General features: G+C 53.7%; 6 protein-coding genes across 6 annotated transcripts; 3 read left to right on the forward strand and 3 right to left on the reverse strand.

Annotated features, from left to right (window-relative positions):
• Positions 1–85: 85 nt before the first annotated feature.
• On the reverse strand, positions 86–5014 carry M409DRAFT_67370 (uncharacterized protein; the record flags this gene model as incomplete). The annotated part of the gene is made up of 6 exons (XM_033817369.1): positions 86–98; positions 161–460; positions 513–751; positions 825–1279; positions 3015–4572; positions 4691–5014. The coding sequence occupies 6 exons, from the start codon at positions 5012–5014 to the stop codon at positions 86–88; spliced, it is 2889 nt and encodes a 962-aa protein (XP_033665961.1).
• A 360-nt stretch (positions 5015–5374) lies between these two features.
• M409DRAFT_67371 (uncharacterized protein) lies at positions 5375–7042 on the forward strand (the record flags this gene model as incomplete). Its single annotated transcript, XM_033817370.1, has 2 exons — positions 5375–5665; positions 5729–7042. The coding sequence occupies 2 exons, from the start codon at positions 5375–5377 to the stop codon at positions 7040–7042; spliced, it is 1605 nt and encodes a 534-aa protein (XP_033665962.1).
• A 3627-nt stretch (positions 7043–10669) lies between these two features.
• M409DRAFT_67372 (uncharacterized protein) lies at positions 10670–11582 on the reverse strand (the record flags this gene model as incomplete). The annotated part of the gene is made up of 2 exons (XM_033817371.1): positions 10670–11211; positions 11270–11582. The coding sequence occupies 2 exons, from the start codon at positions 11580–11582 to the stop codon at positions 10670–10672; spliced, it is 855 nt and encodes a 284-aa protein (XP_033665963.1).
• A 759-nt stretch (positions 11583–12341) lies between these two features.
• On the forward strand, positions 12342–12920 carry M409DRAFT_24463 (uncharacterized protein; the record flags this gene model as incomplete). Its single annotated transcript, XM_033807251.1, has 1 exon — positions 12342–12920. One exon carries the CDS (start codon positions 12342–12344, stop codon positions 12918–12920), a length of 579 nt encoding a protein of 192 aa, XP_033665964.1.
• A 461-nt stretch (positions 12921–13381) lies between these two features.
• M409DRAFT_67373 (uncharacterized protein) lies at positions 13382–15248 on the forward strand (the record flags this gene model as incomplete). Its single annotated transcript, XM_033817372.1, has 4 exons — positions 13382–13514; positions 13571–13622; positions 13670–13743; positions 13807–15248. 4 exons carry the CDS (start codon positions 13382–13384, stop codon positions 15246–15248), a joined length of 1701 nt encoding a protein of 566 aa, XP_033665965.1.
• Positions 15249–16011: 763 nt separating this feature from the next.
• M409DRAFT_55975 (uncharacterized protein) lies at positions 16012–16854 on the reverse strand (the record flags this gene model as incomplete). The annotated part of the gene is made up of 2 exons (XM_033813150.1): positions 16012–16800; positions 16852–16854. 2 exons carry the CDS (start codon positions 16852–16854, stop codon positions 16012–16014), a joined length of 792 nt encoding a protein of 263 aa, XP_033665966.1.
• Positions 16855–16949: the final 95 nt, after the last annotated feature.

Below are 16949 nucleotides of genomic sequence, written 5' to 3' on the forward strand. Positions count from 1 at the left end.
AAAAAAAGGCGAACCCAACGAGAGTCGTCCAAGTCGTTCAGTCGTAAGCCACGTTGAGGAAAGGTAGAAGCTGCGGGAAGTGCTCCTAGTAATCCAACCTGCAGCAAATGTTAGCCGGCACATCCGAATCACACTCATTGACTTGACACATTGCACTCACCGTAACTTCTCCACCACTCTCAACACTGAGATACTGAAACATAGTAGCCAGGCTATGAGAGCCACGACCAGGACGCCCGACAGGGCTGTCTGCTTGCTGCAAATAGCGGCATTGTTTGGACACGTCCGGGGTATCCGTATGGCATAATTTCCGACTTCCTGATAGGTTTCTTCGTAACATGCCCAGCTGTCGTCTAGAAGCGCACTGAATGCGAGGGAGAGATTCGAGGCCGAAAACACAATGAAATAGAGGTCGCAGAGTAGAAGGAGGGTTTTAGCGGCCACGGAACGGAGGCCGAGTCTGTATCTTGTCAGTATGCTATACACCAAACACAGTCCTGACGAGTACGCACGGTTTGCTCATGTATTCGTCCCATGTGACGTACGCGACGTAAGGTATCGCTATCGTGCTGACAATAATGCCCATATATGTCGACGCTCGGGGCGCACATTGATTGTCGGGGTTAGGATCTCTGTTGACCTTGTCCACCTTATGCAAAATAGATCCAGACACACCAAGGGCGGCACATGAGAATGCGAGGACCGTCAACCGGAAGATCAAGGGGACGAATGCGTTCTTCAGGAGGAGCCTCTGTGTCTGATGTTAGCTTGTATTTCCCATACTGTATCCCGAGAAGCGCTGCTGCGCCTGTAGTCGAACATACCCAGAATAACTTCACTGTCCTCTCTTGTCGTTCAGGGCTAATCAACCACTTCCCTCTGTACATGATCCCCTTGAATCCTGAGGGACCTTTGTGCGATGCCTCCGGATCTGCCTCATCCTCCTCTTCGAACTTCCGCGCGAACACTGGCATATTCTCCTCCATCCACTCTGGATCCATGACTCTTCCCTCGCCGCGATATTCCCTCGGGTTCGGCCCCGACTGCATGAAAGGTATCCATCTCGTCTGCTCGTCCGCAATAGGCGCCGACAACAGCCCCGGCTCCGCTGTCCTCAAATGGTCCAACTTCCTGCCAGGCTGGTATTTATTGGGCGGCGGCTTGTAGTGGCGCGTATTGGGTACTACCGGGTCTGGCGCGAGGAAAGGCGCCTTTTCATCGCTGTCGTTAACGTGCACCCAAGGCGGGATGCTATCCGGGACGTGTGGGTCGCCGTCATCTTGCGACTTGTCGGTGTTGGGGGCGCCGACGAGACTGGAGAACAGCGGGACTTGAGGCATATCCTCCACCGCCGTACGAGACGCCGCCGATTACGCGCGATGGCTTGCTGAAGCAATGTGTTACACGGGAGTTGGAGCTGGAGGAGAGAGCGGGCTGATCGTGAATTAAATTGGGCCAGGATGGCGGGATCGCCGGCCTGCTAATTTAGTGTGGAGAGAGCCTGCTGTGACGTCCCCGATTCTTGGTTGACGGCCAACCTTCCTGCACTCCACTCCCTCGCATATCCACTCATCACCTGGCGCTTCCGGATGACACGCTATGAGCGCTTGGCTTGATGGGAAATGCATGCGCTGTGGGAAAGACGTCAAGCACGGTAACGCCGGACAGGGCCGAGGACCAAAGATGCCACCGTAAGGAGACCGCATCACAAGATACATCTCGCAGTTGCACTGGAATAATACAAAGCTATAACAAGACTATGGACAGCTCGAAGAAATACAGCATCTATTCCACCTGTCGATCTCGAAATGGGACAGCATGATCACGAAGCACGCTCATTCCGTTCTAAAGTATGTGCGAGGAGTCGAGAAGAATATCACCGGGAACACAATTCATTTCTCCGCGAGGCGATCCAATATCCCCAACATCCTGAGGAAGACTATGGCCAGCACTGCTCCTGCTCTTGTCTGCCACCACCAAAATCCAGAGTCCGAACTGCATCACTTATCCATACCACAGCCAGCACCGACGTCTTCTGCCATTTCAATGTCAAACACTTTGGCTCTTCTGCACCTGATTCTCCCGTCATCTGAGCCCCCATTTTCCCAGTCTCCAAGAACATGTGGGATAATACTTTGTCTTCCAGAGGATCGAGATCTTGGTTGCTTGAGGTCGTCTCGTCGCCAGATTTGGTACTGGCGATTGAACTCGTTCGATTGTTGAAAGGCTATCTCTACGCCGCCTTCGTCTGAGGATCCTCAAAGACTTCCCAAGGACATGCACCGGCCATCTTGGTGTCGATTACACAGCTGAGTCGACGTGGAGAGGTAAGGTAGTCGTGCTTTCCGATTTGATGTTCTGAATGGCTTTTGATTCCCCAAGCTACTTCTGTCCAAGCACTTAACAGCATGGCAACGTCCTTCTTATATAACCTCCTCCCTCTGTAATCTACACAGACTATACGACTACAAAAAGACGCTCGCCACCAGCCACATGCACCTGTCAGCCGCGCTGAAGATGAACATAAGATGCCAAGGCCCGCTGTTTGACCGCCTCAGCCTCACCTCACGCCTCGACTTCACCTATCTTCACAGGCGGTCAGGGGTGGCAACAGACTCCACTACATCGGACTATCTTTGGCATGCCATCTCGTATACTGACCGCTTCCACAGCGGCTCTTCCTACCTCAACTGATTGCGAGATGAGAGCGGAACAAGCGAGCTGGGCCATGCAGAATAATCTTGCGCTGGGCGCTGCTGTACTCGTTATGCTATGCTATGAACAAGAGACACTATGACTACAACGCGAACCGATAACACCTGCGACCGATACACGCTCGAACGAGACGTCAACAAACATCACTCATGAATCCATCAAAACCCGATCTACCCAGGGACCTTTTTCGCCTTGAACGCCAAACAATTCGCCATTCGTGCCGTGTTTCCAAAACGACAATCCGTCATCTTCACATCTCAGCCTTCTCCGACTGACAACACTCGCCTACCGCCAAGTACCACCTCTACCCTCTTCGGCGATCTTCCCACTCACATCACGGCGGCCTCTCAACCCATACCCGCCACTCTGCTCCGACGCATAAAGTCCGACGTCCGTGATGTCCGCGCCAGTCCGACTGATGACACGGCCAGTCTTCTTGTCCACCGGCGCACCACCGCGGTCAAGCGCCGGGAACTGCGTCTGGGACAGCGGTACGGCTCCACGGATGTTGCGCGTTGCTGATGCGAGGTCGCCATAGTACTTGCCCTTTGGCGTGCCGTTGTTTGGACGGCCGTTCGACTTCAGCGACGGTGCAGACTCGGAGTAGACGGAGGAGTTCGCGGTGCCGTGAGATGCGACGGTGAGAGTGCGGGCAACGCCAGTCTCGATGGGCGAGTAGTTCTCATAGTGATTCTGGTGTTGAATGGCATACGGCGTGTTCTCTTTGTCGTCTTCTGGGTATTGAATCTGAGGCGGTGGAGTAGGAGGGTTCATCTTGAGCGGCTGATGCTCGAAAGAGTCGTGACGGTCGAGCTCATCCAGCTCGACGTTCGGAAGAGTTGGGTTTTGCGAGTACGGAGGTGCTGCGGTCTGCTGCTGGCGACGAGGACTTCCAAGGTCTGAGACGGCATCTTCATCGAGAACGTACCAGTTGTCGTTGAGGAGGCTTTGCTTCTGCTGAGACTTGACCACGTCCGTGGTTGGCGCGGTTGACATGCGATCAGGTGTTCCTCGGCTTGACACGAACGAGTCGTGGTGAGCGGTATTTGGTCGTGAATGGTTCTTGAAGGACGGGACTGGAGGAGTCTCTGCAAAGTCGACGACGGATGTGCTCTTCGCCGGATCCACAAGAGTACCGGCACGCGAACGATGGCCTGGTGCAACATCATGGCGAGAGCTGCGAGCGGAGCGCGGACCCTGGTACAGACTGATCTCATCGTTTTGCTGGCGCGAAAGGCGTGCAGAGTTGGGATTGTGAGGCGAGTAGCTGTTGTCCGAATCCATTCTGCTGTGTCCCCAAGGAATAGTCCTCGCCTCTGGCTCCTTTGCGGTCGATACTCGAGAGTCTGTCACATCCAGAGTGCTTCCGCTGTAGTACGCCTTGTTCTTCTCGGACATTTCGCCAGTCAGAGTCGATGCTGTGCTCAAGTTGGAATCCTTGTGCTTGTGCCTCTGCGACCTCGAGCGACGAGTGCTGCCGGTCAAGTTGTCTTCCAGCGGGTTCATGTCGGGTGGCAGCCGGGCAATCTTTCTGAACATGACGATGAGGTAGAGGTCGAGTCCGATGCTGATCAGATGCAGAGAAGCCATGACAATGCTCGCGATGAATGTCGCAAAGATGACGGACGTAGTGGCGAAGTTGTTGCTGAAGAAGCTGGTCCACCGATTGTCGACTCCCGGCTGCAGGTTGTAGTTCTGATTCGCATACAGCGCGATGAAGATGTAGAATGGAATCAAGCCGGTATCCATGAACAGCGCGAAGAAGTGGTAGCTGCCACTGCTCGAAGGAGTGCGACCCTTGGCCGGTCGAAGCAGGTGGTAGACGGCGTACATCGTAATGACCGAGTCCCAAGCAGGCTGTACAAGAACAGGTCAGTATTTCGCGCTCTCTCGTGTTTATCCTCGATTGACCTACAGCAACTCGAATGATCCAACCCGGTCCATCGTTCTTCATCTTCAAGCAGATCACGCACACCAAGATGCCCAGAGCTCCAACTTCTTGCAACAGCCTCAACGCAAACTGCACCCATCGCGTCCAGATGATACTCTTCTTCGTACTCGACGGAAGAGGCTCATGGTTGACTCCCGGGTTGGCAACTATCATATAGCTGTCTGGGTGTGCGTTGAAGTTGATGAGCGGCTTGCCATCCTGCGCGGCTCTGCGCTTTGCTCTGTCGGCTCGCTCTTGAAAAGCCGCATAATGCGCCTGGGTCGCAGCTCGTGGATTGAAATCGGAGTATGGATACGAGAGTGGTCGGGACGCGGTCGGCGGGTCGTAGATGTACGGTTGATCTGGCATTGCCGGGGAAGAACGACTGTGGTGCGCTCGCAGTAAGAACGAAGGACGTTGCAATGCTGGAAAGAGCAATGCGAGGTCAGCGCAAAGAATGCAGAGGAATGCAGTGAGATCTTGAGATCACTGGGTCTGCTATCTTTGTCTGGTGGACGAATGACGAGGCCGGTGGTGGCTAGGTGTACGACAAGGATGGACGATGGCCGCCAGGATTGTTGATGTCCTCGTTGTCATGGGCGACTATCTTATCGGGGCTTCGGCGCGAGTCTAAATCCGGCGCTGCAGGATGACATAGATCTGATAGCAATATTTCACCTCGTCCGACCTCACTTTTTGCCTCCTGTACAGCATTTCGTTTTTGTGCCGATGTTTGGGAGGACGAGTGCGTTTGTCTGCCGCAGCTGCCAGCGTGCTCAACGCGATGTCCTGGTTCCACGACGAAAGGGCGTTGAAAATGGCCTTCGAAGATACGCCACGGCGAACACGCGACAGCATCCTCTGCAGCTAGCCATCATTGGATCTGGACCGGCAGGATTCTATTCGGCATATAGGTTGCTGAAGGCATTGCCCGATGCGCGCGTGGATATGTATGAGGGCCTGCCCTCTCCCTATGGCCTAGTTCGATTCGGCATTGCTCCTGATCACCCAGAAGCCAAAGTATGACCAGAAGATATACCACAAAATGGGATGACCATAGCTGATGCGGTAGTCGCGCAGTAGAAGTGTTCAGAAACCTTAGTTGATGTCGCGAAGTATCCTGGCTTCAACTACATTGGCAACGTTCCTATAGGCGATGAAGACAGGCAACTCCCACTCACCTCGATCGCTCCACACTATGATGGAATCCTCTTCGCGTACGGCGCGTCAAAAGACAAGAGACTGGGAATACCGGGTGAGGATCTAAAGGGCGTGCACTCTGCGAGAGCATTCGTCGGCTGGTATAATGGCCTGCCAGAATACGCAGACCTGAACCCCGAGTTAGACGTTGGAGATACCGCTGTAGTCATTGGACAAGGCAATGTCGCATTGGATGTGGCCCGCATACTTTTCATGCCGCTGGAAGAATTGCGAAAGACGGATATCTCTGAGCACGCGTTGGAGGCGCTGAGCAAAAGCAGGATCAAAGACGTGAAGATCATCGGGAGAAGGGGTCCACTACAAGCGCCGTACACGATCAAGGAACTCCGAGAATTGTTGACTCTACCCGGACTAGGATTTGTGCCGCCGCCTGAAGGATGGGACGCTTTGCTCCAAGTCGAGACGAAAAAGCTTCCACGCCAACTAAAGCGAATCGCCGAGCTTCTGCTGAAAGGCTCCAAAACACCAATCGAGCAAGCAAAGAACGCCTGGCAGCTGGGTTACCTACGATCGCCCCTTGAATTCCTGTCGTCGGACTCGACCTCTCTTGCAGCCATCGGCTTCGAACAGCAAGAGTATGTAACCCCAATGATGGAGCTACTCACCGGTGAGCCTCAGACGGACCTCAACACCCTACGTGCAGCCAAAGTCAAAGGGACAGGCCGAAAAGGAAAGGTCAGTGCTAGCTTAGCATTCCGCTCCATAGGGTATGAATCGACGGCCCTACCAGGGTTTGAGAAGCTCGGTGTACCTTTCGACACGAAGAAGGGCATCATTCCGAATGACCGCTGGGGACGCGTCCTCTCACCGGATCGCGGCCCAGGCGCCGATCTGACAGCGGGCCATGTTCCCGGTATGTACTGCGCCGGCTGGGTGAAGCGAGGACCGACCGGCGTCATAGCGAGCACACTGGACGACGCCTTTACTACCGCAGATGTCATCGTGAATGACTGGAACAAGAACGTCAAGTTCCTCGGCGACGAACAAGAAGGACCTTCAGAGAAACGTGGGTGGGAAGAAGTCAAGAAGGAGGCCGAGCAGAGAGGACTTCGAAGGGTGAGCTGGCAGGATTGGGAGAAGATCGACGCCGAGGAGGTCCGGAGAGGCAAAGAGAAGGGCAAGGAGAGGGAGAAGTGTAGGAGTGTTGAGGAGATGTTGAGGATCCTGGACGGTTAAGCAGGCAGGCCATGCAGGCAGAAGGTTGTGTTGATGATTACTACTCCTTAGTAGAGATGTACAGGCATACAGAAAGCATTTCCCTCACCGGACCTCGAACTCCGCCACACCTACCACGTTCGTCTACTGCACCCCGTTTCCCCCATTCATCCATCCATCCGACAAACGTACTGTACGCACACTAACAGTGGAGACAACCATCTCGCGTTCGCGGACTCGTCTCCATCCCCTGCACCTGCACGTGCACCGTCACGTCCATGCAACGCCGAAACTCGTCGGACTTCGTGAGTGGCAACACCGAGAGCTTGTGATGAACGGGAAGGTAACGATGTTTTGTTGTGGCGAATGCGAAGAAAAGACGTTCTTGCGTGATCGGTGCTAGGAATGGGGGCGTTTCGGTGTGGAGGAGTCGTCGAGGGTCCTGCTGGCGAAGGTAAGGGCGGGACGTAGGGGATGAGCTGGGTGAGTTTGTGGTAGGTTACGTGAGCGCGTGGTGGTTTGGTTGGATTATTGGTGTCATGCTCGTAGGCGCGTGCTGGCTGGGCTTGGTCATGTTGGAAGTGCTGTAAGATCCCTAACGACGGTGGAAGTGTTGACTATCTGTAGAGAATGAGTCGCTAGGCACTTGGAACAACAGAATACTGCAGTGATGACAAGGTTGGTAATATCAAGTCTTCTTTTCCATTCTCGATGGCATCTTCCAATCTATCCATAAAAGCGACAAGCTCGTAAAGCCAACAGACAATTTCAGTGATATCTCAGAAAACTCCACCAACGCCTTGCTGAATTGATTAAGCCATCGTGATTATATTTCCCTCTCCTAGCCGACTGGGCTAGGAGTTTCGATGTATCGTTGGCAGGACGTAGCCAACGATACAATCATTCTTTCTCTTTCGTTCGGAGACCAAGCGATCTTAAAGACCAGAACCGAGTAAGATACTGGCCATGATGCTTGTCCGATGATCGACATTCATAACGCCGTGAACACTTTTCGAAAGTCTTCGTAAGAAATCGAAACGACGAAGACTCTCTACTTCATAAGAGCCATAGTCGCCAGAGTCTCGGTAGTAGGTCGATCCTTCATGCGTTCGAGTTGCTTCTCACGAGGTGACCGAGTCTGCTTCGACTTCATTTCAGAGGTCTTGATGGTGAACTTGTCCTTGATCAGGCTCGATGTCGACGAGGACGACATGATGGACGAGGAGTCGGACTTGATGGACTTGGTGGAGAACATTTTGATCGTTGTTGGGGTGATGTTGTTGTTGATCGTTGATCGATTGAGTGATATCGTTGTTGTGATTGAAGTTGATTTTGACGAGATGGTTGGAGGTCGTTCAGATATTGTATTGACTGACGACGATATATATGACTCGTAGTCCGACTGAATCAGGATGATCGAACGAGAAAGTGCTGACAGGAGGATCTTGCTGATTGATATTGTGATGGATGCTGATGAATGGGAAAGTGGAAACCAAAGAGAAGAAACGATCCATCTACTTATACCGAAACGACGACCACACACGATGGTTGTAAATCGCACCATCACAGTCACATTCGCAACACTCACTCATTCGTAGTCGTCAAACCCAAAAGCCAATGCAGCATTGACTCAAGGCTGCACTGTTCGGTTCGCGCGAATCAATCGCTGCGCCCATGCCATTCCGCATGCGAATGCGGTGTTGGACGGCGACGACAATTGTGGCTTGAGGGACCCGTGCGAGGTGTGCGAAGTCCATACAGGTGGTAGACCGGTGTCGCAAAGGCTCCACAACGGACTTGCTGTTTGCTGAGGTGAGCGTAGGGCCAAAACGTGCTCGGCCGGCATAGCAATTGGAGGTACCACTATAGGCTTTTCTCAACTAGTGGTTGAAGGAGGACGGGTCGGTATAGCTTCTCGCGCGCTGACTGGATCACTGCCTTGCGGTGACTCGAACTGCTCGGAGTTGCTGTCGACGACCGCGCCTTGCAAGATCAATGGTAACAACGCCGCCTTCTCTTTTCTGTAAGGCGCTGTTGTTTTCCCCCAACGGTGGAGGCTGTACATCGCATTCGCGCGCCTTGCAAGTCCAGTACATGCTCGCTGTCAACGCCTTTTGGTATGCGTCGCTGCTCGCTGTCCTTTCTGGATTACGTTGCCCTGTGACGGGCACGCAGCTGGCGGCCAGGGCGCCGTCGGACAGAAGTGCGCGGTCTTCGGTGAAGGATTGAGGAGGCGGAGTTCGCTTGAGGAAGAGCCACTTTCACTGCATGCTTTTAGCGCGCCCCACTTTTCATTCCACAAAGGGCACTAACGACCATAGGGCTTGTACATTTCCAATCGACATTTTTATGACTCGAACTTGTCTTCTAAGCAGCCATGCTGAGGAGGACACGAACTCCGTCAGATGCCCTATGGCCCCAATTGCAAGGTGAATCGATCAAGCCCTATTGTTGGACGAGCTGACATCTACACTCCGTCAACGCGTAATGCATACAAGCAGGAACCCAGTCAACATTCCTCCAATCTCACCACCATCGCTGAGCGAAAGAGCAGGATCGAGCTACTCAATGATCTTCAATCGTCCACGTTCGGCTTCAACCGTCCATCCTACTTGCATTCCTGATTTTTCTGCTCCGGGCCTTATTCCGAGGCCACTCCGGCACCCCAACATCAATCCTTCTGCAGGGCCAAGAGGACGAAGCCCGGTTTGGTGCTCGGCCGAAGCTTTTTGGCTCTCCATCAACGGCGGTGAGGCGGCATCTGATAACAAGCCATCTGATAACGACTCGGTACGCTGCCGGACATGTCTTGTGCAAGATTCAAGCACTCGACTGCGCGCCGTCTCATTGTAGGGCAACGAGCTTTCGACCCTTTCGGTAAATGAGGAGTGGTGCTGCCTCCTTCGCATATAACAACCCTCGGCCGATGGTCTGTCTTGTGGTTCATCACCTCTCGCGGAATATCCCTTCTCGAGATCGTTTCATCAAGTAGATGTCGTGCTCTGAAGCATTGAGGTCGGCTCGCACGAAGCCTTCACCACATGCCACTTAGTGTCGTTCACTCCACGTCTCTCCCAAGGACGCTGCCTGAACGCGTTGAGCAACAATACTCTCGCAAGAATTGCCTGGATGGGCGTTTGCTGTATGGATCTTTGACCATAATCCAGTCAGTCATCCTGCCGGTGCTGTCACTCGACTGGGTATCGATGACCTAAACCATCGACATGGAGACGAGCTCGGCCATGACTAAATCGTTTTGGATCTGAGAAGCAGGTCAGCGACTGGGTGGAAATGATTGGAGTCAGTATGTTTGTCAATGCTCAAATCCCATTTCATTCGCACCATAATCCTACACTATGTAGGAAAGTACTGACAAGACCCAGAGTCCTCATCCCACTCGCTAGGTGCTACATCATAGCGTATGCAGAGCAGAATGTACCGAAAGCCCTTGCAATCTCGCCCGTATTGTCTCATCATCCACAACTCGACTTTGCCGGGTGCCACTCCCACCACTCGCATATATTTGCCCACGTCCTCAGGTTGGACGACTTCGCCGCATCCCCTTTCACACATCGTCGTGTATCCGTTGTCGCGTGTCTACGTGTCCTTTTCCGGCCGTTTCACGTTCAGTCTCTTCAAGACGAAAGCTTACTGCGCCTTCTTTGGCTGCTGCTGGGCGGCGGCACCACCACCGACATAGCGGTTGATGTCGGTCTGGTCATGAATCTGCTTAAGGACGTTCTTGGCGGTGTCCCATGCCTGGCGGGCCGCTGGTGGCACGTCTTGCCTCTGGACGAGCGCATCACCGCGAGCACCGGCCTGCTTGATCATGCCCTGGACGAAAGTGCTTTGGCTAATGCGGGCGCGCAGGAAGACGGTGTAGAGGGCCAGGATGATCCAGCTACCCTTGACGAAGATGATAGCAGAGCCAAGGATGCGGAACCACAGGGCAAGTTCAAGGCCGGCGACAAGAGACATGCTGGCATCGTAGTAGTCCTTAACGAAACGGCCAATGGTGTCGGCAAGACCGGAGGACTGGGGCTTCTGGCCAGCAGGTGTAGCTGGTGGGGGCTGGAGAGTTGGGAGGAGAATGCCGCGAGTGTAAGTCAGGACGTGGAACACGCTGTAGATGGCGTATGGCAGCAATGCGAGCGGGTACTGGCGGGAAAAGAGCCAGAGTAGGGCCATTGCTGTAGATGGCCTTATCAGCGAATGTCCAGGCAGCCGCAATCAGACGTTTGTACTTACCAAGATATTGCACATTCTCGTCGGTCACCAAAGCAACTGGGCTCTGCGGTGCCTTTCCACTCTTCTGACGGGCACGGTATCCCTTAAAGACAACAATGCCGTATGTCGCTGCTGCCGCTACGAAAGCGGTGCGGTAGCTGAACTGGGCCCAGCGGCTGTAGTATCTGAACATGATGTAGCTGAGGCCATAGCGGAGGGTGGTCAGGAGCAGAGTCACATGGCCGACAAACCATGCGAACTGCAGCGTCTGAGCGAGCTTCAGAAGGCGATCTTGGAGCGTCTCGCCCTGTGCGGTGGGTGGTGGTGGTGCCATGCCGGGCGGTGTCGAACTGAGCGGGGTCTGGTTCGCAAGTCGTGGGTGGCTTTTAGTAATTCGAAAGAGACGCCGTCGATTGCAAGAAGGCTTCAACCAGGAGCAGAGGTCGAAGCGGTGCAAGGATTGCAGAGGTGGGAGGTTGGTTGTTTGTTGGAGTCTGGAGAAAACCAGCTGTGGTGTTGGAAGAGCGAGTGGGTCGCGGTCAAGCGAGCGATGACGACACGCTGGCAACTCTGGCAACTGCAGCAGCTTGAAGTCTCGGCCAGCGCCTGCCAACTTCACCACCAGGCCAGTTTGCTGCACGAGACGACAATTTCATGATTCTCTCGGTTCTGTCCATCGTGCGGTTGCCCTTCACATCAAGACGGATTCCTTCTAACTCACGGTCGCAGCCTGTGATGGCTCCTCATGCATGACGCCTAGTGGCAATCGAAACGGACAAAATATCGAAGTCACGGAAATCCCAGGTCGGGAAACGACGACGTGAAGACTGGACCCATTGTACAGAACCTTCGAAGACTTATCAATCTGTGAGAATAGTGATACACTGTCGTCTCTCCTTGTCATTGAGCTCTTCATGCAATGCTTGCGTGACTCACAAGGTATTCGACCTGCCACTCTGGGGTATAAAGGCGTTGCGACATGCACGTGTGCACATTTACCACACACATCTAGAAGCAATTATAAACCGCCTTGGGGGTTATAACCGTTGCAGCTTCGTGTTGTGGGGGCATTTCAGCTTACTGAGGGGCAGCAATGGACGAAGTTGACGACAAACGTCTGGCGATTCGCCATGGACGAACCGCAGACCAAGACGAGATCATCAAGCTATCGAGACGAGTCCAAGATAAGTTGACGGCGAGTGGGAGTCTGCAGCAAATAGGTCCGCTGCAACAAGATGCTGTGGCCCAGGCAATCGCCAATCAGCAATGCTATGTTCTCGAACGGTATCAGTCAAGTTCCCTTGAGTCGAAGACCATCGGATGTGCGCTCTCAAGATCTCTCCAGGCAGGATACTTCCTCTCTACGTCTGACTTCGACATGAAAAGTTTTCCGTCTCCCTGGCTTTATCTGCACTCGATCATGCTGGAACCGGAGGCTCAAGGCCGTGGCATCGGCAAGTCCTTTGTTGCAGAAGTCGTCAACAAGATCGCATCTCTGCATCATGATTGTGGGATCCTCTTCCTCGATTGCTGGGCCGGCAATCAGACGCTTAGGAGATTTTACGCTGAAGTTGGCTTCACCTTCACGGCTGTCATCCCCGAAGAGGACTATGAGATTGCAGTGTTCTACCGGCCGCTGCATGCTATGAATGTGCCAAGTGCGGTTGGTTGAAGGCCGTCGTCATCAGCTTTGAGAGGGCCACTATTGGATCATTTGACTTTCCGGATAGCGGATAGGAGCGCTGTCTCAAGAAGTTGGTGCCTTGCATAACACGACAGGCTCATGCTTGCAGAGATGTTTGTTCTATTTTCTACTTTCCAAACCGATACCCAACGATCCTCGAGCGTCCAGTCGCTTTCACACGTGAAAGAGCACAGGCCGCGCTAAGGTAGATGTGTCGCGTGCTTGCTTGGAATTCGAGTTTGAAGCGGCTTACATAAGTGCCGTCAAGCGTGCCCGCGTCACTTTGCATTTTCAAAAGCTCTCTGCAAAACTCGACATTGACCATGTAGGACCTCACTTCCACCCAAATTCATTGCAAACCCTCCTCCTGGTGATGCCTCTCCTGAGGTCGTCTACCGCCACCACCACAACACTCACCTAACCGACACCCTCCTTCACGAACCCTTACCATGCGTCAGACCTGCATCTTCTCCGGGTCCTCGCACCCTCACCTCGTCGAGTCAATCTGCGAGCGTCTCGGCCAGAAGCCTTCTCAGGTCGAACTGAAGAAGTTTAGCAATGGCGAGACATCCGTCGAGATCAGTACGTCGCCGTCTTCGCTGTGTCGCACAAAATCACTCCGCTGACATGTGATCCAGAAGCCTCGGTTCGCGACCAGGATGTCTTTGTCGTGCAAAGTGGGAGCAGCCAGTACGAAGCCCAATGCCTCATGCTGTGGCGGCCAACTGACGAGGCAGAATCAACGACAATGTCATGGAGATGCTCATCATGATCTCTGCCTGCAAAGGCGGTTCTGCGCGCTCCATCACCGGTGAGTCGACTTTTGGGCCGGTCCCTCCCGATCTAAGCAACCCTGCTGATAGCTCGTGCCCAGCCGTTATGCCATACTTCCCATACTCGCGCCAATCGAAGAAGAAAGCCCACCGAGGAGCCATCACTGCCCGCATGCTTGCGAACCTCATGAAAGTCGCCGGCGTTAACCACGTTATCACGATTGACCTACATGCCTCGCAAATGCAGGGGTTCTTCAAATGTCCTGTCGATAACCTCTACGCGGAGCCTCTCTTGGCCAAATGGATCCGAATGAACATCCGCGATTGGCAAGACAGCGTTGTTGTGAGCAAGAACCCAGGCGGCACGAAGAGAGTTACAAGTTTGGCCGATAAGCTGGGTCTGAGCTTCGGCATCGTGACAACCGATCAGAGGAAGCCCAAAATGTCACCGAGCATGTACAACTCAGCCATCTTGGAGAGCCTGGGCGGAGACGGCACGAACGATCGCGGGGCACTGGAAGACGAAGATGCAGAAAGCAGGATACACTCGCCAGAGCGCGAACCAGGAGCCCCAAAAGAGCACGACTGGGCACAAAAGCGCAACATCAGCCCCAAGTCAGGCGCCGAGGGACAGAGACAGCCCAGCCGGCCAGGCCCACAGCAACGTGCAGTCACCTCGGTGCCTTCATCTGTCCGAACCCGCTTGACCAACGGCGAACACGCTTCAAGCCCCCTGGCCCAATCGACTCGCCCAGAATCTGTCACCGATGAGCAGAAAGAAGAAAACGACAATCCAAGGGTACCATTAAACCGTTCTACGACGATCCCGACGTTGACCAACTCCCAAACTGTGGCCGATGAGGATGGATATGAAGAGCCCGAAGGTGATGACGACTCAGACGAGCGGGCCAGAGATGTCATCACTGGTCGTTTGATTCACGGTCACATTGTCGACGACGATGTTCCGTCGCCAAGCCTCTCGCATTACTCTGGACGCCGTGGTCATCGCTCTAGCGAGGATGAAGAGACGCCAGACCACATGACCCAATCGTTCATGTCTACAGCATCATCACGTTTCACTGGAGGGAACAATGGATCCAATGCTGTGCACGGCTTGGGCGGTACGGGAGATGCAACGCACTCGGACGAGGAAGAAGAGGAGAACCTTCAGAATCCCGACATCGAGACTCGCGTGACTCTCGTGGGCAATGTCCGTGACAAGGATGTCATCATCGTGGATGATATGATCGACAAGGCTGGTTCCTGGATTGCCGCTGCAGAGACTGTTGTCAAGCGTGGTGGTGCAACGAGAGTATACTGCATGGCTACGCACGGTCTGTTTGGCGGCGATTGTCTCCAGCAACTGGACGAGTGCGACGAGATTGAAGCTGTGATTGTCACCAATGCTTTCCCGATTCCAGACGAGAAGCGCCATGGTATCCGGAAGCTCGTCGTACTTGATGTGTCTGGGCTGCTCTCCGAAGCTATTCGACGAAATCACCACGGGGAGAGCATCAGCCAGCTATATCACCACTGGGACTGAGCACTGGATCTTCGAGAGCCGACGCACCTCACCCACACGGCGTTTCCGGCGACCGGATCACGACATTCGAGACGAAATTGAGTTGATTGCTGGCTTTCTCTGGAACATTTTAATGGCTCTGGCGTCATGGTAGAAAGGGGGTCCTGGGACATTACGGAAACTGGTCTGCTTAAGCTTCGAGATACTATTCAGCGGCGGCGAAGGAGGGATCACCTTTGACATGAATGTTATGCGAATGAACGGCCTTGATGGCCCGTCTTCTACTTTCTGCCTTGGTCAGGACAGAAATGCGAATATGAAGACCCTTTACCATTTCTTATTTCTTTCAAAAGGTAATATCCAGCGATGCAAGTGGTTTAGCACTTGCCCGAGCTTTCTCTCTTGCATGAGATTGCCTTGGAACGGAGCGTTGGTAGATTGATCGGTGCTCGTCTCTTTTTGAGATGGGTGCTACTTGGTTTAGAAGGCGTGCTCTTCAGGCCTTCTTTGTTGAGGGTTGACCCTCTTTGGTGAGGGGAGGAAGAGTGTGCAAGAGAACCTCCTGGACAGACATTATCATGCTCGGTGGACTGAGAGGAGCAGAAGTGAGATCAAATTGAAAAGAAGGCTTGTGGACTTCTCATTAGACTCGTCCCATTTGATGCCAGACAGGCGAAGAATCCACGATTGTCGCAGATTCATGATCTCCCCTCGAACTCCAGAACGCTCTCGCTAAAGGCAAACCCAATCATCCCCGCGCTCAGGTTCAAGAGACCTCCTGTGGTCATCTCAAGAAGTGCACCACAAGCCAAATGAACAAGCAGAAGACTATGAAGCCACCTCCAAAGATCCACTTGTCCTGTTTCGCTCTCCTCTCCACCATACGGATCGTATCTCTCGAAATCCCCAACGTCGCGCCAATATCGTAAAGCTTTCTTTGAGTCCCCTTCAGCATCTCTCTCTGATCACCCAGATCCGCTAGGACAGCTCTCCCTCGCTCCAGGTACTCATCCAGCGTCTGATTCGAACTCGAGAAGAAGCTGTTCTCCTTCAACGCATGGCTCTCTCGTGCTTCGTCTCCTCCTAGCCCGTAAGGCGATTGATACGAGCTGTAGCTATTCTGTCCATTCGCACCGGGCACAAAGTTGGGATTACTCGTCCTGAACAGCGGGTTCACATTCTCTCCTCTCCCCGCGCCGCTGCTTATAGCCGCGTCCGCATAAGGATTCTCAGGCGTATTCGAAGCATGCGGTCTCCTGCCCAGCAACTCACTGCGGTTCTGCGAATGTTGCTGCTCTTCCCGCGTGTGTTTCAGCTCCGCGAATCGGCTTCGAAAGTCTAGTAGTTCGGTGCGGAAGTTTGACAATCGCTCTTTGCCTTTCTCGGCTTTTTCTGGGACGAGCTCGTCGGTTACGGAGCGCTGGTAGTCATCGAGGGTTCGCGAGAAGGAGGTGATGGAAGTGGTGATTTGGCCTTGGAGGGCGACGGGGTTGGCGGCGGTGTTGGAGGAGAGGGCCTCGAGGTCGGCGCGGATGGATTTCGATTGGCGCAGGGCCGAGTTGTAGAGGGCGCTCTGGATCGAATCTTAGCTATTATCATAATTGAGCCGTACCGGTGTGCTTACCATGTTGGCGAAGGAATTGAAGTGCCGTGCGATTTTCTCGTTTTCCAGACCCTCGTTTCTCGTTCAAGAGCGAGACGCGTGCGGTGCGCGAAGGTGGC

Source organism: Zasmidium cellare, assembly GCF_010093935.1.
Source record: "Zasmidium cellare ATCC 36951 unplaced genomic scaffold M409scaffold_23, whole genome shotgun sequence".
NCBI lineage: Eukaryota > Fungi > Ascomycota > Dothideomycetes > Mycosphaerellales > Mycosphaerellaceae > Zasmidium > Zasmidium cellare.